A 22,602-nucleotide genomic window follows, 5' to 3' on the forward strand; every position below is an offset into this window, starting at 1 on the left:
TGTGGAGCCCCATGGAAACACGTAACATTTATTCCAAGGGACCCAATTAGCACCATGGAAGCAAGAGATATTTCTACCACAAGGAGGAACAGGACTGCAAAAGCATTTTCTAAAAAGGGAGGAATCTGAGCTGCTATTTTAGATGTGATAGGTAGATGTGATACTTGGGTTTCTATTATTTCTGTTATCTGCGGTTATCTTAAGGTTACATTTCCCTCTAGAGTGCTGCTAGAACATTGTCCCCTCTTCTATCTGTCTTTGAGAAGTCCCTCTATTAACAATCTTGTGCTCTATACAACTTTCCACGTGTATTAGCCACGTACTTAGAGGCTGCTGAGGTTTCCAAATTTCACATTTTGCTGGTAGTTCTATTTTGTGCGCTTCACGTGACCAGTACACAAGAACAGAAGTTTAGCAAAGCCTACCTAACAATTTCTCTGACATCTTGCAAAGAACGTAAACTAACCTATTAATAGACATATTTAATAAAGGTAAGTAAAAACATTTCTTGATGTTTTCACACCCTCACTCAAAGGCCTCAGGAGAGGCGCACAAGAACAAAACTCAGGTCCAGGAAAAAACAACACAGCCAAAGAACAATTAATCATTTATTATACACAGTAAAACTTCACGGGAAGAACCACGATTTTTCGCGAGGTGACTGCTATTTTAACCCATCACGCTCAGCAGAGCCGGCTGCACACCCAGCCCCTCACCGGGCCGCCCGCCGCCATTTTGTGGCGGCCGCCGAGCGCCTTCCCCGGCCCCGCCCCGCGCAGCGGCCGCGTGCCCGGCAGGGTGAGCCCGGGGGTCCGGGGGGAGCGGAGCCGGCGGGGGGCGGCTGATGGCGGCGGGGGGGGACCGCCCAGCAGCCTCCCCGCCGGCAGCAGGGGGGCATTGGGGCAGCCCCGCCGCCTTGCTGTTCCGGCTGCGGGTCGGGGCGGGAGGCAGCGTGGGGTGCCGGGTGCCGGGGCGGGAGGCAGCGTGGGTGACCCCCTCGGGGGGTGAGGGGGCGCCAGGAGACGCCCCGGTGCTCGGGGGGTCGTCAGAGCGTGGCCCCGGGGCTGTGCCCGCTGCTGGCGGTGCCCCTCGCGCCTGGGGGCTGCCCCCTTGGCGTGGCCGCACGTGTGAGCACTGGCTGGGATCCGCGGCTGGCCCTGCAGCACGGTTTTCCGTGTTTTTTTTTTTTTTTTTTTTTTTTCCCTTCTGGAAAAAGTTTAATGGTACCCACACGTGGCAGCGCGGCGGTGGGAAGCAGCAGGGCTGTGTGGCCTAAGAATATCTGTGACCAAGTTTTTCTGCCAGAGCCCCCCCGTGCTGTGCTTTACAGGCCTGAGCTCAGAAGCAGGGCTCAGCTCTCCCTATATTTAAGCATTAACAGGTGTGTGATTGGGAAAATACTGATGCGAAATAACTCCTGTCTGAAGCCAGAAGTGGTCAGCTCTGTTGTGTTTTTCTGGCTCGTTCCAATAAGCCACCAAAACATGGCAGCGCAGCACGCTGTGTAAAGGGAGCCTGTTCTGTGAGCAGCACTCACTGGAATTTAACTTAGAGGCTGGGCGTGAGCATGAGGCTGACAGGATGGATTTAGGTCTGGGATACAAATAGGGCAATTTGGTCTTGGTTGCATTTGTGTTGCTGGTGTTTGGGAGTGTGAGCGCAAAATTGCAATGCCTGCAGCATCGCCAGAGGTTGTTAGCAGTAGTGGGCTAACATTCAGTCCTTTTGAGCATTCCCATTTCTTGCTGAGGGCTGTGGCTTGCTGCAGCGAGGAATGTCCAGTGGTGACGTGGATTTCCTCTTGCTGGACTTCGGTGACCCTCAGTTACTGCTGAGGCACAGGAGTTATGGATGAAACACTTCACTAGGGAGTTGGTGTAGCAGTGAGGATGTCCTGCATGCAGCTGTGTAGGAAAACTTTGCACTGTGCGTGCACACCAGAACTAGAGTTTGTTTTGTGATAAGGATTCTGCATAAAAAGCATTAGATTGTTTACTTTTGGGAGTAAAGCTGTCATTTTCAAAATGACATTTGCCAAATGAAAGCTGCAGTATGCTGTAACTCCTTGCATGTTGGCTTCACAAACCTGCTCGGACAAGCCCAGGGTTAGCTGGGCTCAGCCAGCCCGGACTGAGCAGGCGTGCTGCAGTCCTGGAGGGCTTGGTGCTGGCTCGTTGTCAGGATGCTTAACTCGGCTTCTCAGGCAGGGTTCAGCTCTGCCTGGGGCTTTGAGCCACTCAGAGGGATGAACTGCTGGTGCTGATGTAAACTTTAATGCAAGTATGTCTGTATGTACTATGGTGTTAGACTTACCGTTACTTGAGTTTTGCCTTAACTTTCCTGAAAACTTGGCAGATACGCCCTTTGTGAATTACCTTTTTAATTTTTTTACATAATGATATATGGACATATAGTCTATCTTGAGAAAAAAAAAACGACAAAACACTGACGCAAATTAAGTGACTTACAACTTTTAAATTAAATGTGTGCAATTTGGGGAAAAAAGTCTTTTTATTCTACACAAACCACAAAGTTTGACAGCTGTACAAAGATGGAAGCAGAACCTTGTAATTTTAGTTTTCGCTGTAATTGCACAGCATCAGCAGAAAGCCCTAAAAATATTCCCTCCCTTCTGTAGACTTAGTTTAGCCAGAGCTGGCCATCACAGTATAGAGACGGGGACAGATGTGTACCGTTGTCACTGTGTGCTGACAATGACTACACCTGCAGCATTTGCTTCTTTCCAACATTGGTGTCTTTCAAGGATGTGTAATAGGGTCCCAATTTCTCATTCTGTCCCCTCTCCACCCTTTTTGCAAGTTATCAGTAAAGCTCTTACATCTGAGGTGGTTTTTAAATGCATCTATTGCTGCAGAAGACCAGTCTACCAAGGGCTCTTTTTGTGGGTGGATTTCCATATTTATAAAGATCTCATGTGTGTGGCCATTTGGATTCATTGTGTCTATTTTTTATTATAAACTCAGGTGTGGGATTTGAACTTCTGTGAGCCACAGCTTCCAGCAGAGTCCTTTGGAGTTTGCTGAGGATCTGAGAGTGGATTGGAGGCAGCTTGGAACAAATAGTGAGCATCTGAAAGCAGAGCCATTCCCGGGGTACTCTTGTTTGCCTACTTACACTGGAGAAGGCAAGAGGAGCTGCTCAGGTCCCTCAAGGTTGTGCTGCTGGTTGACTGTTCTTTCTCTCTCTCCCCTCTTGAACAGGAACATGCCCAAGAAAGGAGGGAGGCAAGCTGAAATGGGAAAAGAAATGCAGGTGCAGTGTAAACGAGCAAAGGTGGAAGCAGCTTGTTCGCTGGAAGTCATGAGTTTCGAGAGCCCGGACAGCCTTTTTGGAAGCCTGATCTCTCCCATCAAACCGGAGGTGTTTTTCAGGGAGTATTGGGAACAAAAGCCGCTGCTTGTTCAGAGAAATGATCCCCTGCTGGCTGCTTATTACCAGTCTCTCTTCCAGCTGCCAGATTTGAAGGAACTGTGCAGCCAGGGTCTGTACTATGGGCGTGATATAAATATCTGCAGATGTGTGAATGGAAAAAAGAAAGTTTTAAATAAAGAAGGCAAAGTGAATTACATGCAGCTGAAGAAGGACTTTGACCAGAAAAAGGCAACGATACAGTTTCATCAGCCTCAGAGATTTAAGGTTGGGTCATTTCATGCATTTGAATATAATTAATACATGTTTTATAATGCAGCATATTTTGCTTGACACATACTTGACATAGCTTTTTCTCTGTCCCCAGTAAATCCAGGTGAAGCAGCTCACATCAGTGACCTGCTGAAACCTACACAGGAACTGTATTAAAAGACAGTTTATACTTCTGCACTGCCCATCACGTTTCAGTGGTCTGCAGTAAGAACAAATCTGACTTATGCTGTAAAATTAAGTATTACTTTTTAAAAATTTGCTTTATCACATACAAATTCAGAAAGATCTAAGTTCACAAAATTGATGATTATCTATCTATGCCTGCTTAAATTATCCTTTCCGCCCCATTGTTCTGCAAATGGAGCATTTATGCCAAATTCCTTTAACGGAAGACAAGGTGTGAGATAGTGTAAAAGATTTGCAGGACATTTTGCAATTCTTGATAAAGGATTGGGCTTTGAATTGCACCACAGATGTGAACCACTGCAATTTTGGTGATTGCCTTTTCTTGTTCTTTTTGATGCTTTTGCAATCTTCATGCATTCAGAACGAGGCAGTGGGTGTCTGCACGGTTGTATAAAGGACTTGGGTGTTTATACTTGGATCGAGTAGTCCTTTTTTTGTCCCATGGTGTCAATGCAAGTTAATTACGAAGTGGTCTGTAAGGACTCAAATATACGGCTGTATCAGTATTGTTAGCTGATCTCAGGTGCAAGTCCCATTGGCATTTCCAGTGACAGGGGCATTTGCAGTTGAGCTGTTGTATGATTTATGCTGAAATGTAGAGCTCGAGCTGAATGTGCATAAGTTCTGGCTGAAGTTACCCTTGCATGGCTCGGGTAGTTTGGCATCCTTTCCTACGAGAGTCATCACTTTGGTGCATTACCTGTCACATGTCAAGCATGGGTGAGTAAGGTTTGTTCTTCAATATGCCCACACAATTAATAAACAAACATGCTTTTGAAAGGAAGTTCAGAGAAGAAACTTTCGGAGTTAATGAGAAAAACCTGTTCTGAGAAGAAAATGAAAAACAATCAAAGCGGAGTTTGGGCAGGGAGCACTGCCAGCCTCAGCCACGGCTCACATGCTGGTTACTTCATAAGTTAAACCCATGATGAGGCTGGGGCTTAGCTCCAATGCTTTGTGCCTTCTGTACTGTGTCTATTAAAAACATTGCACCTGAGCTTCTTGTACTGAATACGTGACTGGCTCATAGCTTAATGTTAGATCTGAGGTGCATTCTTCAAAAATCTTTGGGGAGCTCTGTTATTAAATATTTGCTCAAATCCCTTGTTGAATTGAGTAATAAGCTAAAGTATTTTGCTGCAGTAAGACATGCTTGTTTATATTTTCTTCTTTTTCTTTCCCCCAGTACCTTGTACTTATCTTGACCTTTGCTATAACTATTTGAAAATTAGATTCAAGTAACAATTTGTAAAGCATTAGTCGCTTTATTCTTGAAAAGTGCGGAATTTCAGCACCTTGATTCTGCCTAGCTAAACTTAGCAGATGACTTAAAACTTCTGTGGGCTAACTATTTGAGTTCCTTTGTTCCTTTTTTTTTTTTTTTTTAAATTGCAGCCTGTGTTAACTAACATACATGAGTGATAACAGCGGGAGAATTAAGTCTTATCAGTCTTCTTCAGCATCTGTTATGATGGTACCTCAGTAGCTTTGTGCTTTGAAGGTTTTCAAAAGCATCTCTTGGCATGAATCTGTTAAATTTTAATACATATATTTCAGTTGTGGAGGAGCAAAGTAGTTTTAATAGGTTGAAAGGTACTTTCAAAGTAAAGAAAGATTCTTGCTTTGAATTACAAACCTGTGGCTTATTCCACAAACAAATGTCCTGATATCTACACTACATACACTGCAAAATCTCAGAGGCATATAAAAAAAACAAGTCAGAGATACTTTATCTCCTTGATTACGTACCTGCAGAGTGTTGCTTGGTTTCTGTTGCAACTGGAGGCATTGGAAGTAGGTCTCTAACCTTTGTACACTCTCTTTGATGCTAGCTAATATAATGCAAGTCATGCATGTGTTTATTGTATTAAGATGCTTTGCAGTTTGTGGGATGATGGTTGGTTTCTTTTCCTCTATATCTAGCCCTTTTTTGGTTTTAAAACCTAAAGACAGCAGAGGGAAGAGAGCAAACACCAATGCTGTGTAGCACGTGTGGTAGCATGTAGCACTCCTTGGCTTACTGATTACCTTTATGGCAGATCTTTGCTTCTGCAGTGCTTGCTTTCTGCAGGAACACCTTTCTACCCTGGCAGCAAGTACTCATTGCTTTCACCTTCCCAGCCTCTGCCTCCCAGTTATTTCTGTGGGATTTTGGTAATTCCCTAGAAGAACCTCCCAGGCAACAAGGCAGGCTAACAGGCTGGGAGACAGCCCTGCTTGGCTGAGCTGTTCGCTAGTAACGTCATCCTTTCTCTCTAAAGGAGGAGCTCTGGAAGATTCAGGAGAAGCTGGAGTGCTACTTCGGGTCCTTGGTTGGGTCAAATGTGTACATTACTCCGCAGGGCTCACAGGGCCTTCCCCCTCACTACGACGATGTTGAGGTAGGACAGCACAACCTCAGCTGTGAAGCTGTGCAGGGGGTTTTGCTAGTGGCAGTGGATACCTCTCACTGTTTTTTTGTTTGTTTGTTTGTTTTCCCCTCCCCTCACATAAACTAATATTATAGAAAAATGTTTTTCCACTTATGGTAAGTGATCGCAAGTGTTTCAGTATGGTTGTTGTTTTTTTTTGTTTTGTTTTTTTGTTTTTTTTTTTTTCCCCCCTCTGAAATTTCACTGAAAAGGTACTGAGGTATCTAATGGTAATATCATAATATCATATCAAGGTCTGGTATCATACCAAGGCCTGGTATTTTCTTTAGATGAAAAGAAAACTTGTTTTGCCAGCTGCAGAAACTTTCTAGCACCTTCTTTTCGTTTTCACTTCATTCTGACCCCCAAGAATCTAGAAATCCATTTTTCCTTTACAAAGTACTTGCAATTTTTCACTGGAAGCAGCCTGGTGGTACTGGTTTCCATTTGCTGGGCCTGCTGATTTTAAGAAGTTACTGGTATAATGGAGTCCTGTGGTCCAAATGCATTTCAGATTAGCTTCTAAAAGAAACACTCAAATAACTACTGGATTTAAAAAGCACATCTTGAAGTTGGACTTTTACACCATTTTTTTCCCCATTAACTACATTTGGAGTTTTATTTTCCTGCGTGTTCTGGCATGTGTCATCAGCCCCTAGCTCACACCATCCCCATGGTGTTTATGACACTGCCAATGATTGGTGGTTAGACCTGTATCACCTAATATTTTGAATATCCGTGTGGTAGATACTACTTTTAAGTTAGTCGTGCAGCACCTTTTTTAAATCATTGGGAGAAACAGGGATTTCCAGGTGCCTACCTTAGGATAAAGCAGATCTTACGTTGCAGCTCTTCTCCTCATCTCTAAGTAGAGCCTAAAAAAATATGTTGAGTGTGAATTTCTAGATTGTAGGCACCTAATAATTCAGCCTGTGTCCCTTCTGTTTGCTTTCTGTCTCTGATTTCTGGCATCCTTCCACAGACTTTCCAAGTAAGACGATGGCTTGACATTTCGGATTAGTTGAATGTGTGAGGGGGAGGCAAGGCTTCACTGTGCATTTGGTCTTTTGCAGGTGTTCATCCTTCAGCTAGAAGGCGAGAAACACTGGCGACTCTATAAACCAACGGTGCATTTAGCTCGGGAGTATAACGTTGAATCAGAAGATAGGATTGGGAAACCCACACATGAATTTGTATTAAAGGTATTGTAAGTGAATTGCTTTAACTGGTCTGAGCTGTAATTGCCTGAAAAGTAGTTATATTTGAAATGGTCCTTTTCTTGAAAACAGTACTTCCAGTTCTCGTGGCTGTGAAATTGAGAGCAGGGTTGGTGCACAAAACACTCTGTTAGAAATTTAGGCTGTAGTTGTCTAACTATCCTACCATTTCACAAAAGGTATCATTTGCTTTAGTATTTAAATAATGGACCAAGAAACCAGTTCTTTCTGGAAATTGTTTAGTATTTTGTAAGTTGGGCACCAGGAATCCTGGTTGATGTTTGTGGAGTTCCATGCAGAAAAAGCATTGTTTTTAATATGGTTATGAAGTGGTTTATGCTGTTACATGCTGTCTGTAATCAGTCGGTCTGATCCATCTGTGCTCTAAGACTTAAAGCTTTCCAAATTTTGTCACTGTTTTGGTGAATTGGATTTAAATATTATAGCTGACCGATAAATAGAAGCATGAACTAAAAAACATATTAACTTGATGTATTGTTTTTTTATTTTTCCAAACCTGAAAATCAAGTGTTTGGCAGTTGTTTTTTTGTTTTTTTGTTTTTTTTTTTCTTTCTAAGTAGAACATTTCACAAAGATTGATTAATTCAACCCTTTCAACAGCAGCATTTCTGTTTTACATATTTGTACTTTAGAAGTGTGTTACTTACCCAACAGGTAGGGCTGCTCTGTTTTGGAAGCCTTGTTAGTTTCTCCACCTTGTGTCCTTGTCTCTGCAAGGTCCCTGCTCTTTCCTGTTTTCAGACTTGCCTTTGGAAGTAGGTAGTTTAGGAAGAGTAGTTTAGGTTTGATATGATACTGATCTTCCTGGCCATGGAGTTTGACAGATGGTAATTTTCAGTTGTCAGGATGTATTGGTTGATGCAAAGTCCAGTAAATTACGGTTCGTTTTTTTCTTTCTGGAACATGTTGGGTAGGACTCAAGTGCCTTTGATTTTTATGGAATAATGCAGTATTGCACAAGGCATTGTACAGGAATTATTGCAGTGAAAATACTGGCCTCTGGCCCTGAAGAGGGCTTCAAAATGTTCCAAGTTTTTATTTTACTTTTGTGTTTGGTGTTGGTTCCTGCCTCCCTTTTCTTTTGGTTATCTGTACGACAGTCTCTGACAGGAATGTATAGACTGGTATTTCCTCCCTAAACATCTAAAATATTTCCCTTCTCCTTTTTTAACATTTCTGCCTTCCGTTCATGGGCAGCTTAGAACAAATGGACTGGTCAGAGGCTGTATTGGAGTTCTTCTCCCCTTCTCTGAGAAACTGGTAGCTGAATGAGCGTGAAGGCATGCTAGTTGGTTTAGGAGGTCCCAAACCACATTTTGTCTTGGTGACTCTTCATCAGGCCGTGGACACGGCTGGCTTGTTACTGGTGTCAAGCACAGAGCTTATGTGTCAGTGGCTATCTGTCCTTCATGAATGATTTCCCATTTACTTTGCTGATACCCCTGCCTTCATCTAGTTCAGAAGTAAGAAGATGACAAGGTGATCAGAATCTCATTGTGTCTCTTTGGAAATGCTCTGCCCTTCTCTGGGAGTTGCGACTCATAGTCTATGAAGAATCTGGTCATTTTAATTGATGAGCGTTGTGCTTGTTGGTTCACTTAAGCTGATGAGACTACCAAGCTGATAAGAAGAACAGGAGTTGCACTGCAGTGAAAGCTGCTTTGAACAGTGATGGTCCTGGCCTCTTTTAGGATGAGCAAATTTAAGGAACAGTAAAATTAAAATGGAATCAGATTTCACTGTTGTTGCCGTATGAACCTTCTCATTGACTATGCTATACAGCTACATAGATGTTTATAGGAGAAGCTATAATTAACTGATTTTTTCCTTCTTGGAGGCAATTTGGCATGCTGCATACTTCTCTCTTACCTTGACTTCCTAATCTAAATTTTTAGCTGTGTGGAAATTTAATTTAGATAGGTAAGAAAGAAGTTAGGGAGGGGAAAGGTTGTACCTTTTTTTTTTTTTTTTTTTTTTAAAGTGCTTTAACTGAGAATTTCAGACAATAGTATTGCAACAAACTGCAATCTTTATAGAATATTTGGCCTTTCTTGTGGATACTGACCTTTTCATTTGACATGATCTGACTGGATTCACATCACACTGCTTCTCTGCTAGCCCAGTGTTTTGTCAGCATGTTCATCTCAGCTGTGGCTTTGACCCCTTTATGCAGCTAAGCTGGAATGTGCATGTTCTGTACTGTTACCAGCTGGCTGTGTGCTTTCGGACAGGTGCATCGTAAATAGTAGTAGTAAGTTGGGGAGTTCAAGGTATCAGACTTTCTGGCATAGGGTGCTTTATATTATTAAAATGTACTATGGAGGATCTCCCTATTTTGTGATTAAAAAAAACAGAAACAAACCACATTGCCAGTCCGTCTGCTCAGAAAGTATTTCCCCTATTTTACAACAGCGCGGTAAGGTTTGATGAGGTGCCCTAATCATACCAATTCTTTTCATTTTCTTGCAGCCTGGTGACTTGCTGTACTTCCCAAGAGGGACTATTCACCAAGCTGACACTCCTCCTGGGATATCTTATTCCACACACGTGACCATCAGTACCTACCAAAACAAGTAATATTTATTTATTTATTTATTTATTTATTTTCTAAAAAGTGGCTTTTCTGATAATGGCTTTCATCTGCCAGGCAATGTGTGTGAATAGTACAGGCCTGAAAACAGTGTTCCAAAGAAGTGAGGTCTTGTTAAAACAAAACCTTGTAATGAACATTGCTTAGTTCTTTTCTGCGTTCATTCTATTTAGCCCTTGTTTTCTATGACTAATACAGGGATAGCGTATGTTATTTTCCTCCTAGAAATATGGTGGAATGGAACATGATTGGGTACCCCACTACTACATCTGTTCCCTGCAGTTACTAACAAAATCTAAGCCAGTATTCAGGTAGCTGTGATTGAAGTTTTGGAGGCTGGGGGCAGGAGAGGAGGGAAACACTTCTGTGAAGTGGCCTGTTTACGGGGTTTTTCTGCAGCAAACTCTGTGCATTTTAATGGGTTATTTTATTATTTACCAGCAGTAGACTTTACTATGGAAGATAATGTTACAAAATACAAAAGTAAACTCATTGTTGTGTTTAAAAATCTGTCATCAGTGGCTGAAATTATTGTTCATTTCATAAACTAGAGAAAGAGTCATGGGTTATTCCTTTCATCTTGTTCTCTCTTACATTTTGTAGTCACCCACGCCTGTTCTGACAGACTTGCTGCAAATTCTTTCTTCGCATATATTTTCTACTTATCTGTGTTTTTAATCTCCCTAGCACATGCGTGCAAGTCAGGTTTCCTTTGACACACATCTACATGTAATGCTTGTGCCCACTGAAGCCTTTCATCACACAGGGAAATACTGCTGTGACCTAATCAGCTTCTCTCAGATGCTGGCCTTGGAGTTATTGGCCAGTTAGGAATTGGGAAGGATTTCTGTTAGCCACAAAATTGGGCAGAACAAGTTTGGGCGTATTCTAGATGATCGTAAGATGTTATTTTTAACCACCAGATGTACCATGTTATAAACCTAGGATGTCCGTACTGCTGGTAACTCTTAATGTGGTTGTGTTGGAGGGAAAATTAAGGTTAAGATGCTCAGAGGAGTATCTTCATAAAAAATGGGTTCTACTGATTTTAATTTACAAAATTCTATTGAGAAGGCAAAACAAAAAAAAGTTACTTTCTGTAAGTATTGATGGCCATTGGAAAGAGTGTTTGAGTTTATTTATAACATAGGTGGCAGTGTTAGTGCTGAGCTGCTTCGGCTAAGTGTGATGGCACACCCAAACTGATCGGCTGTGAGTGGCCTCCAGAAATCCTTCCCTCTCAGTGTGTAGCCAACAGTGGAATGGTTGAGTGGAGAAGATCTATTTAAAATAAATAAATAATAAAAACTCCCTTAAACGAGACTATAATAAGTCATACTTTCTCAGATAGTAATGGCACCAGACATAGGTAGGAGAAAGCATGCCTCTTTTATTTCAGTGCAGCTATTTTAGTAATTTTTTTTTTTCCTTCCTGTCCTACAGCTCTTGGGGAGACTTCTTACTGGATGCAATTCCTGGCCTTGTGTTTGATACTGCAAAAGAAGATGTGGCTCTGCGGACAAGCATACCAAGGCAACTGCTCATGGTAAATAGGTGGGACTCAGGGAAAAATAGTGCGTCCAGCTGAAACTTTAGTACTGAAGAAAGTGAGTATCTTACTGATCTGCTGTGAGAGCTCAGTGCAGTGGTACTGTCTTGTCTTGCAGCAAAACCACTTTTGAAGACTTCAGGATGAGTGTCCTGAGGTTTGGTGCAGCTGAAGCAATGCGTATTGGTTAATATCACAGTGTCCTTGTATGGCTCGCTTCCTTCTCAAAGCAACATTATTTGCTTTGGAGCTGTCAGACAGGTGTAGTTTCCATCAGGTCAAACTTTTGACTCTTTAAAAAGTTAGTGGAGCTGTAAATTGTTCTGTGTCCTTTTTATGGTTGTCTAGTTGTGAAAGAGAGAACAAATCTCTCTTTCAGGTACACTTGCAAGCCGTTTAGCATTGCAGTTAGTCTCATGGTGAGGAAAACTGAGCATCAGCTTATGTGTGTGAACAGCTCAGCTCATGTGGAAGGTGTAAAATAAACATTTGTTGTTCTGGGAGTAAATTTTGTTACCCTTTCAAAAGATAAAAGAGAACTGTCCAGATCATCACTGCATCTCTTTCTCCTTAGGAGAAGCTATTTAAGCTAAACTCTGTTGATCTTAAATTCATGTGAGATCAACTCTGTGTGAATATTCAGCAGGTGGATATAGCAGACTCAACAAAAAAACTGAGCAGCATTTTGAGAATGCTTGCAGACCGCCTGGAAAACACCAGAGAGCTGAGATCATCTGACATGAAGAAGGATTTCATTATGAACCGTTTGCCACCTTACTTGGGATGCGATTCTGATCCTTTAACTCCAGGTAGGTTTTGAGGTTTACCACATCTTTATTCCCTTTGTTGATGTTGTGGTGGAGCTGTTGCTAACTCTGCCTTTTATGATTTTTGTGTATTATGGTAGGCAAAGATTGGAGTCTAGCGTGAGCTTCGTGTTTGAGACAGATGTTGAAGCATAGCTTAACAGGAAATGTAGCCACAAGAAGATGGCTAGGAGAGCAGGGCCAATTTACACCATTTATATGGTTTCCATCCTTTCTAATGAAGATTTTTTTTTTCTTAGGTGGGAAGTTGCCCAAATTAGATAGCCAAATCAGACTGCAGTTTAGGGATCATGCTATAATTACAGTGGAGCCCGATCAAGAGAATTCTGTAAGTATAAGGAAGGCACCCCTGTGCACTTCGGGTGTGTGGGGATGTTGCCGAGTGTGAAAGGTCTTGCACTGTTGTACTGGTCTGTCTGAAAGGGTCCTGCGATTACTGCTTAGCTGGACAATGCATCCTATTAGGATTTGGTAGGAGATTGTGGGGTTGCTGTCAAGCAGTAATACGGCATGTTCTTGCCTTCTGGAGGAGATCTACAGAACTAAATTTATCCCGTGATTCTGCATGACAGGTGCATGATCTTCATCTGAGGTTAGATGGGATGGATCACTACCACTACTAAATGGTCTGTACAGCTCTTGATAACAGATTTTTTTAATTATTTATTTTATTCTTTGTGTTCAAGAGCACAAATAGGTTTCCTCAGAAGGGGGAATTCTACCGCAGCTGCTACAGGCTGTATATGTGCTTACTCTTCACCTCTGAGTTGTCTTTATCTCTAAGCTGGTGCCTGTGAAAACAAAACTGTTCCATAAAATAGCTGCTGGTATCTTGGATTATGTTGTGTCCAGTCTGCTTCTTAGCTATGAAGGTTTGTGATACGAATTTGAAAAAGTTATTGGAGAAAACTGTCTGACTGCTCCAGAATTTTAGACTTCAGACTTCTACAGAATTACTTTATAGTGGTCTTAATTGAAAAACAAACAAACAAAAAACAAACTTAGGACATCTTGTACAATTTTTTTTTACGAGTAAAATGTTTCCCAGTGAGAAAAAAACATAGCATAACTTTTTCTGATTTTCTTCCTCCATGTTGTTTGTGTCTGTATTACTGTGAGAATATGTGGGTTTTAGAAGCTCTGTTTTGCAATTGTTGATGCAACTCCTTTTGATGTCATACAGATAAATCTGAATGAGATCACATGGAGAAGACTTGTGTCCTCAAATTCTCAGTGAGTTTTGCCCACTGAGCACTGAATTGGCTTGCACAACTTTAACCAAGGAATGCTAGACATGATTTTCAAGAGACAGACTGGTATGATGGAAACCTAGCGATATGAACTCCTCCATTAAGACCTTCTAGGAGGTGCACCTTAAATGGCACTTGAGTCCAGAAGAGGCATTATTAAGGCAGAAGAGAAAAGGCTTTAAACTTTTCCATAAATGTTTTGTAGACTCCCTTATTTCTGTCATAGCTTACTGTTGGATCCTTCTGTTAGGAAGGTGAATTCCTTTTCTTGATACTAGAGTGGACTCCAGAATTAGGAAGATAATACTGTCACTTGAGTGTGATGAATTTGAGGATGTGGACCATACATAATTATTTTCTTCCTGCTGTCTCTTAGGATGAAGTTCGCAGAGAGATGGTGTATGTGTACCATTCTTTAAAGAACAGGAGAGAAACTCACATGATGGGGACAGAAGATGATGATACTACCACTGAGGAAGGCATGTCACAGGTTTGTTCCCCACTTCATTTTTACTTCATTTTTTTAATATGGGCACATGTGCACACACTGTGGTGTCCTGTTGGGTTTTGCTGCAGATTTCTTTTGCATGCCTTGAGTTATGTCCTAGGTAAAGTAGCGATATGCTAGCACGTGTTCTGTAGTGGCAGGGGGTCACTGTATCTTCCACAGGACAGTGTGTTTATGTCAGTTTGAAATGATGTTAGCCTCTCTATGCCCTGTTATGTAGTGCAAGGTAAGTGTGCCCATTTTAGGGCAGTGTGGGAGGGTGGGTCAGCATCAAGACTAATGAGTTCAATCTTTTCCTGAAATGTAAAGAGGGAACTTCTGTTATTAATAAGGCTGCAGGTGGTTCTCCTTCATGCTTACAAAGGCTATATACAATATTTCTGAAGAATGGCTGCAAGCTTTGCATCTTTTTGTTCCAATTTATGATAGTGAGATGCTATTACATCAGGCTTGTAACCTGAACCTTGGATATAGGTTTCCACAAATATACCTTAGAGGCAAAACTCTTGTCTAAGTAGCTGTAGCAAGGCTTTTTGCCTGTCAGTTACTTACTTTTTAAGGTAAATTTTGCTGAACATCTAGAGAAAACTGGTAACTTATACCAGCAGCTGCACAATATATGTAAGTCTTAGAATAGAGCTTTTTGCCCTTAAGGTCTCCAGCCATGGGAAGATGGGTCTTCTACCGTTCTGTCAAACTATTTCTAAAGATTGTGTGTAACAGAGAGAAAGAAAGAAACTTACGTCCTCTTCTAAAAATAATGCATAGGGTTAGGCAAGAGTGTATATTTCAGTTCAGAAGCCAGAAGGGGAAGACATGTACCTTAGGTCTCTCTACATCAGTAAGAGGTGCTAGCACAGGTAATCACAGCTTCCATGCAAGAAGAGATTTCAGCTGTCTTTCTCTTAATAAAATTGGCAAGATGATACTAATCTTATGCAGGATGTGCTCAGAAATCCCAGTGTGAAGTGGGAAAGGAGCACCTGCTGATCAGTACCTATGTCTTAAACATTGTGTAATAATGGCCATGTTGTACTTAACTGAAGTGGTTTTTCTTTTCCTTTTTTTTCCTCCCAGCAGACTCATGGACTGCGTTTTCCTTTGTCATACTTCGATGCACTGAAGCAGATTTGGAGTGGCAGTACTGTTTATGTTAAAGAGCTTAACCTTACCTCTGATGCAGAGAAAGAAAACCTTGCCTTGTCACTATGGACTGAATGTCTAATTGAAGTTTTTTAATGCTTTTGTAAACTAGCTCCTCCTGGAAGCAGTATTTCTGGCCATTAAGAAGCTCTTGAAAGAAAGGCATATTCAGTTTCTTTTCTTTCCATCCAGCCCTTGGTTTGTAGTGCTGTCTAACAACACACTGCAATGTATGTGTGTACGCACATACATACAGGCTTTGCTACTTTCTGATGCAGAATGGTCTTTTAGTTTCCTTAGTGCTTTGGGAAAATGGTCATTGGGACAATAGGTAAGCTGCTCAGAAATGCTAATAGTGGAACAGTTCGTGTTACCTTTAATTGCCAGACTGTTAGTACCCATAGAAAAAATCTGTATCTCCACCAAAATTATTGATGTCTTACACTTCTTAGATAATGAAGTCCAATTTTAAGTACTCTAGTTCCTCGGGGATATTCTATGAAAAATCCCTTTGTCACATCTGTAAACAGCTCAATTCACTTTCCCCATGCTGTTGATTTTTTTAAAGATGCTAAGCCCTACTGCTTAGATGCTGTCACCTCTCGAATAAACAAATGTTTAATATTTAACCTGTGCCTTCTTAATCTGAAAGTAAACCAAACCGGTACCTGGCATCTGTATCTCCAGCACTCACCTGAGTGGGTTCCGGTGGCAGTATTGCAATTACCTTAATACTTTAAAACCTGCATTTAGTAAGCAAACCAATATAATGGCAGTCACTTATTGAATATACTTACTTAGTTCTGGTTTTTTGGCCAGTTGAAAAAAAATACTTGTCAGGAATATGCTTGATATCTATTAAAAACTATTATTGTGTTTTGATAAGTTGTTTTAAAAGAAACCAACAGGCAAAAGATTCCTCCTAAAAAGTTTTATACAATTAAAATATACATGCTTAGCATTTTACATTCAAGATCTCTTAAGTACAAAAGCCTTCTTTACTTGGTTATATAACACTGGCACACCAAATATGATTTAGTTGTTCTTGATTTAAAAGACTAGAACTTTTTACACAGGCTTTAAAATTGCATATAGAAAGCAAGTCACGTGTAGAACGTGATATACTGACTTATATTAAAAAAAGCAAAACAAGTGCTTTAGCTGTAAAAATATATACATACATTTGGAAATCTGTTATTTAAACAGCAGATTTATGATAATTTTAGAATGTAAAATAGTAAGTTAAGTGCAAGTAGACTTTTTTTTAAATAGTACTATATAGAATTCCATTTCATACAAAAATAGACATCCATATATTTTACTTCTGTGGCAAATAGGGTCATGGATTTTTACTTGCTTAAGGATGAATCCTGTTTGGGTGCACTGGAATAGTTACAGCTTTTGGAAACTAAAATAGCTTTGTTTTCCACTAATCTAAACTCTTTAAATAGTTATAGAAATACATACCCTGAATATACAAATAAGGAAAAATAATTACATATTCAATAAAGTAGATTAATTTAGTGACATGCAAAATGAAGATACCAGTGAACTAAGGGACTTCTATTCTACTTGAGGTGTTAACAGCCCTACAGGTGTCTGCAGTTCCTTATGTATTTGTCCGTGTTGAGTGAGGAACATGCTTATTACAAGCCTGCAACAACTGCAGTACAGTGAAGTATCTCTTTCTCCCTACCTTAAGTGACAGTAGGTGGGATGGCTGCATATTGCTGAAATTGAAGAATCTGAAAGCATGCTGGACTGGTCTTCATTAGTCTAATTCCTGCTCCTTTGATGAGCCAGAGGAACCTTAAAATAGTTGTTACACTGTTCTTTTGACATCAAGCAAGTTGGAATGCAGGCTGCTAGCACTTAGTGAGTTACCTTCTGAAGGAAGACATGGCTTCAAGAACAAATTATATTGTATTAAATTAGTCTATATACATGAAAACAAGCTAGAGTAAAATCATCACTGTTCTAAATTCAGTAAGCCCTTGTAGAAATCTAGCCTGACCCAAGATAGCTGATTCTCTTGATATATGCATCTATGCCTACGTTTAAAAGTGATCTTCAGGGATTACTCACAATTTCATGGATTGGACACAGCCGATGGATCTGCAAAACAAGTTCTTAAATTTGGAAAGTTGGTCTTGCTAAAACAAATGAAGACAAAGGCCTACCAGTAACGTTAGGAAAGTAACAGTCAGACTCGTTATTGCCCCATTTCATATACTGAGCTGGGAATTCCAGTTCAAAGTTGTCTTTATGAACAAAATAAATTGCACTTTAGCAAGAGATGTGATTTGAGGTTCAGGATTGCTTAGAGCCTGAACTGTTTCCCTTGGGACATAAAAATCCAACTCAACCTCTATCAAGCTCGATAGTGCAGTCATACTTCAGTGAGCTTTCATCAGTTTTTGAGAGACAGGAAAAGACAACGTTTCTAAAGAGCCTTTTCCATATTATCTCTTGCAGTTCATATCCTGCAAAACTTCTGTCTAGCCTTCTGCATTTACTTTAATTCTTCAGATGAAGAGTAACAGCGACTTGGAATAGGAGAGGCCTCTAAAAGAATCAGCTCAGAGTACAGTCCCGGTGGAAAGACATTATTTAGCTCACCCTCACATCCTCCAGATTTGAGCAAAATCCATTTGGTTTTAGGAGTTGGTGCTTTGCACAAAGGAAAGCAGAGAGGATTTGCTGCATAAGGTTCCAGTGGTGCATGACTTCAGTAGTAGGCTTTTTCCTCCAGGTGCTAAGAAACAACATAAGGTCCATCTGTGTGGTGGGTTTTACTCACAATATTTCAATGTCCCATTTTTGTGAATGTTTGTCCTCTACTGGCTGATTCATAATGATGTGATTCTTGTCATAATAATTGCCTCCTTAAAAACAAAACAAATTCATAAAGGCAAACCATTAAAAAAGAAAAGCTCAGCAAAGTCTCAATAGAATCTTTAAAAACGTGACTAAGAAGAGAAGTAGCTGAAAGACATTCTATGAGGGACAGGCTACTGTCCGCCCTTCCATCGCTGTTTGTCTCCTTCAAACCATCGTTTCTCAACTTAAGCCCTAAGGAGCTGTATTAATTCAGAAGCAGAGTCCACCACAAACTTGAGTCCTCAATATGCCTTTGTGCACAGAAACTGCACCTCTAAAGAAGTTTTTGCTTTTGGCAGATCCTGAGATCCCACTATGTGAGTGGATTTTTAACTTACATATTGCTAAAGTAAAAACACACAGAATTACAGCTATGGGGTATTTGGCATAAAATAACCATTTCAGCCCCAGATTTATTAAGTCTTTAAAATTTCTCTCCTTCAAATACACGTAGCATAGAAATAACAGTGCATTTTTACCATGCCATAAATAGAAATCTGTGCTCTAAAAAACAGTCAAATGGTATCTCCCTGCTCAAGCCTTCAACATTGTGCAGTAATCTAGGTGGCACAGCTTTACTGTAAGAATTGCTATCAGTATTACCAGCTGGGATTTCACTTTGCATCTAATTGGTTGATAGTCACTATTTATCAGTTAGTAATGGTGGTTTAACTCCTTAGTTCTGGAAGCCAGAAATGCTGTATTTAACATCACTGAGCTGAGAATTCATTATCAGTAAGCTTGAGGTGCAAAGGTCAGATCTGTAATGGCCAGCAGGACACTTACTGTAAAGGTTGATAACTTTAGATGTGGGGTTTTACAGACCATTACCCTGGTCTGTAAACCCTGCAGGGGTGTTAGGCCATCAGTTAATTCACTTAGTTCTTTCATCTGAGAAGGCAGCACCATGGAGCCCCCAGCCTCATAACCAGACACTGTAAGGTCACTGTCCCACCACTTTTCCTTAGGGATAAAACCTTAGTACCAGCAGCAGGGCTGGAATGAGTTGTGCATGAGGAACAGGCAGCCTCCAGTGAGGCTGTTCTATCATGATGGGTCAGTAGGACTCGTACGTCAGCAATGAGAATTTTCACCAGCCTGAAAACATCAGGAGCAAGCACTTTTCTCTTTTAGGCACACCTATTCGGTGGTGGTAGTTTTTCCACCACCGTTGTGTCTTCTGTAACTGCCATTTCTTGCTATCAGCACTGTTGAATTCCCTGAAGTAGAATAGCTGATTTGATCAAAGTAAACCTGCGGGATCAAACACTAATGACTTGTCCCACTGTCAAGCAACTGAACATAAAACTAGCAAGACAGGATACAGTATTTAACCTTAGGAGCTGGAATACTGCAACTGGCCACAAGCCTAAATGCATTTAGAACATGTGAGGATTGATTTCATTTGTTTTTTACATACCTTTAATATCAAGTACCAGTTGGTCGCTGAGGTATGAACTGATGGTTCCATCCTCATTGAGTCTCCACTTTTGCCTTTCCTTCCCATGTTCTGCCCAGAGTGCGACTTTGGCTCCAGGCACGTCTCTGCCACCAATGACATCCAGACAGGCATTGTTAGCCTAAGAAGCAAAAAGAAAAGTGAGATCCAGGCCACAAAGCTTCAGTTTTGTGTCTGACTTATTTCTGTTTCAGGCACTGAAAATAGTATAGTAATCATGCTATAGTTGGTAATGTTCCTGACGAGTAAGCCAGGAACAGATTATTCAGCAATTGACTAGTTGCTCAATCACAGAAGGTGGTCTTTGTTACTTTAGTTATTTCTTATGTTAGGTCAACAGCTTTTTTATATTAAAAACAGACCATCAAGGGCAGCGTTAATACAAAAACACAGCCTTTCTTCGTTTATTCATTTTCAGAGAAATTCTTAACTATTTAGAGATAATAAACATTCTTAAATGTGACTTTAGACAAAAAAAATCAAACAGATTCCTACTTAGAAGAACATCAGTGCCATTAGGCAGATAAAAAAGTTGTCTAATTTGCCAAAGCAGACAGAGCACATCTGTCTATACACAGCAGGAAGATATAGATTATAAAAGTTTTGGTTCAACATGCCTAAGAGACACCAAAAGCTATCCCAGTGTTAATGCTAGCTTCTTTTAGAAATCCAGGTGTTACAACCCACTTCAGAATCTGGAAACTCACCTTGGATTTGAAGAGTCCATGACAGTAGTGCCAGAGCTGGGTATTCTTGCCATTGTATGGAGACACACACACTGATGTTGCTCTTATATCTGCTAGGCTTCCAGAAACTGTCAGGTATTTACCGTGGGCTCTGTTCTTGATTCTGAGGTACACTGCTGGCTGAAATGGTGTGAAGGAAGAGACTTAGCACCACACAGATTCAAAAGGTTGATGCCAGAATGCCTCCTTTCCATCATACATTAGTTTTCTAAAGTACACGTTGCATTCCCCAGTTCCAGATGACTATGTAAAATATTTTAGTGGAAACGAATGTGCATGTAAGGCAGCACTAAATGTTTTTCACATGCACACAGACAGCTGTAAACAGCAATTTTATTTTTTTTAGTGTATTTTTGTCTATACAACTAATTCCTGTGATATGCAAATAGCCCTAGTTCACATTTCATTGACTCCAAGGCCAGTAAATGGGGTATAATCCACAAGCTTTTTACTCTCTGAACACAGAACTTGCTGAGTCACATATCCAGCAACTTCAACACCATTAACTGGAATATATGGCTGAGAAGTTTCACCATTGCTTTTGAACATACGCAGAAAAGAGGGTACTCAGCTAGCATCTCCTTTTACTCAGCTTACTCAAAAAATAAGGAGATTGTGTAGGGCTACTACAGGATTTGTAGTTTCATTCACAGATTATTCACATTATTCACAGATTTCAGAGCAAATAAAGGAAAGGGAGCTATAAAGGGCAGCTCCCCCCAGATGCCAAATTCTTCTGGGAGCTTTGAACCTTCTTTTTCCATAATAAAACAAACCCTACATTAAGAGACAATAAAACCTCCATCCTATCAACCATCCATGAATTCATATAACATATTCATCCATGTATTCATATATATATATAGTATATGTTCTTTACAAGGAAGGGATCATATTTGGAAAGTCACTGAGCAAAACTGTCTCATCTTGCATTAGTTTCAAGTGTTTAGCTTTTCTTGCAGTACCTATTACACCAGTAGACTTGACACAGAAAGGAGGAGGAAATATAAAGTGGTAACAAGTTTGTAGTAGTATTCCAGTCTCTAAAAAAAAAAAATAAATAAAAAGAAAAAGAAAAACAAACCCCAACATATGCCCACGGAAGTGTCAGGCGTGACCAACTGACTGCACAAACTCAAGGAAGCCTTGTCTGCAGGATTTAAAATAAAAACAAAACCAAAAAGCAGCATACAAACTCCAAATGCCAAAAACCCCAGCAACATACCTGAGGCACTACTTATAATATTACTCACCGTTGCAATATAAAAAAGGATGCTACTGAATACAAAAGCTCTTCAGATTAGTGTCTGAAGAGAGAATTCTGTTTTTACGATCAACATACATTATTTTATTATTTGCAAAAACAGAGCCAAAATGGGATCCTTTGATAGTTACCACTTCCAAAGAACTCCAGGGAACTGTCAACTTCTAGACTAACAAATCATTTTTGTTAAAATTACTTTCCTTTTCCAATGGGGAAGCATATAATGCATAACTAACAGGAAAGATGATCGTGTTTGTTCACTGTAACATCTCCCCAGTTGAATCTGTGATTTAACAATTAAGCAGCATTCGACATGAAGTGGAGACAAGCTGTTCTGTGAGCAGCAGAGCTACCAAAAACCTTTGTGGAGTTACTGCTCACATTCCCTTCCACTCTCCCTTTCCCTGTCTTCCAGGACACTGTGCTCCAACAGCTATGTGTGGCTGGGCACACAGCAGCATGTGCTTTGGCTGTTTTAGAGTTCATCAGTATCCCTGATTACCTGACACCCCTCAGAAAGGTGAAGGGTCAGAATTAGAAATTGGCATTACTTGGGGTGAGGTAAGGATGGAGAAGCCTGGTGGGACTGCACAAACTTTGCTTCTTTTGGAAATCTAGGCTACAGCAAACTTGTTCTTGCTTCCATTAATGTTAATTATAAAACAAGCCAATATAGAATTGGTTTTCTCATTATATGTTTATATTTTTACATTACAAAAATGTAAAAATAGCATATCTAGAGAACACGCTAATGAGCCGTATAGAAAAACAAAACTTGACTCCAAGAAACAAGGAATTATTTTCCTTTAGGAACCTAATATAGATCTCGGTAACTGCCAGTGGAGAAATTTTCTGCTACAGTAATCTTCTGGTATGTCCTTCTGGCTG

At 40.5% G+C, this 22,602-nt stretch overlaps 2 protein-coding genes across 10 annotated transcripts in view; one reads left to right on the plus strand and one right to left on the minus strand.

Annotated features, from left to right (window-relative positions):
- The first annotated feature begins 722 nt into the window (after window positions 1-722).
- RIOX2 (ribosomal oxygenase 2) lies at window positions 723-15,994 on the plus strand. Of its 9 annotated transcripts, none has more exons than XM_084507110.1 (11): window positions 727-798; window positions 2,985-3,113; window positions 3,222-3,657; window positions 6,111-6,230; window positions 7,334-7,462; window positions 9,968-10,071; window positions 11,532-11,634; window positions 12,281-12,446; window positions 12,704-12,792; window positions 14,091-14,204; window positions 15,300-15,994. In XM_084507110.1, the coding sequence occupies exons 3-11, from the start codon at window positions 3,226-3,228 to the stop codon at window positions 15,459-15,461; spliced, it is 1,419 nt and encodes a 472-aa protein (XP_084363236.1). In that variant the 5' UTR covers window positions 727-798; window positions 2,985-3,113; window positions 3,222-3,225; the 3' UTR covers window positions 15,462-15,994. The 9 variants fall into 9 exon arrangements, with proteins under 9 accessions (XP_084363239.1, XP_084363236.1, XP_084363233.1 ...); XM_084507107.1 differs by having other exon boundaries at window positions 728-798; window positions 2,985-3,082; XM_084507111.1 differs by having other exon boundaries at window positions 728-798; window positions 2,985-3,082; window positions 15,303-15,994.
- Window positions 15,995-16,281: 287 nt separating this feature from the next.
- The window catches only part of CRYBG3 (crystallin beta-gamma domain containing 3), a 93,259-nt gene continuing 86,938 nt past the window's right edge, over window positions 16,282-22,602 (minus strand). The window contains exons 20-22 of the mRNA XM_084507106.1: window positions 20,412-20,570; window positions 19,666-19,825; window positions 16,282-18,250 (exon numbers count right to left, since the gene is read on the minus strand). Of these exons, the coding sequence (XP_084363232.1) occupies window positions 18,162-18,250; window positions 19,666-19,825; window positions 20,412-20,570 (408 nt within the window). The 3' untranslated portion in view covers window positions 16,282-18,161. The remainder of the gene's footprint in view (window positions 18,251-19,665; window positions 19,826-20,411; window positions 20,571-22,602) is intronic.

The sequence above is a fragment of the Aythya ferina genome (assembly GCF_964211825.1).
Source record: "Aythya ferina genome assembly, chromosome: 1".
NCBI lineage: Eukaryota > Metazoa > Chordata > Aves > Anseriformes > Anatidae > Aythya > Aythya ferina.

Bases quoted from the DNA above. Each gene is read 5' to 3' on its own strand.
- RIOX2 (XM_084507110.1), top strand. From the start codon at position 3,226: ATGCCCAAGAAAGGAGGGAGGCAAGCTGAAATGGGAAAAGAAATGCAG. The intron at 6,231-7,333 runs GTAGGACAGCAC...GGTCTTTTGCAG, and splicing joins CTCACTACGACGATGTTGAG to GTGTTCATCCTTCAGCTAGA. The intron at 10,072-11,531 runs GTAATATTTATT...CCTGTCCTACAG, and splicing joins ATCAGTACCTACCAAAACAA to CTCTTGGGGAGACTTCTTAC.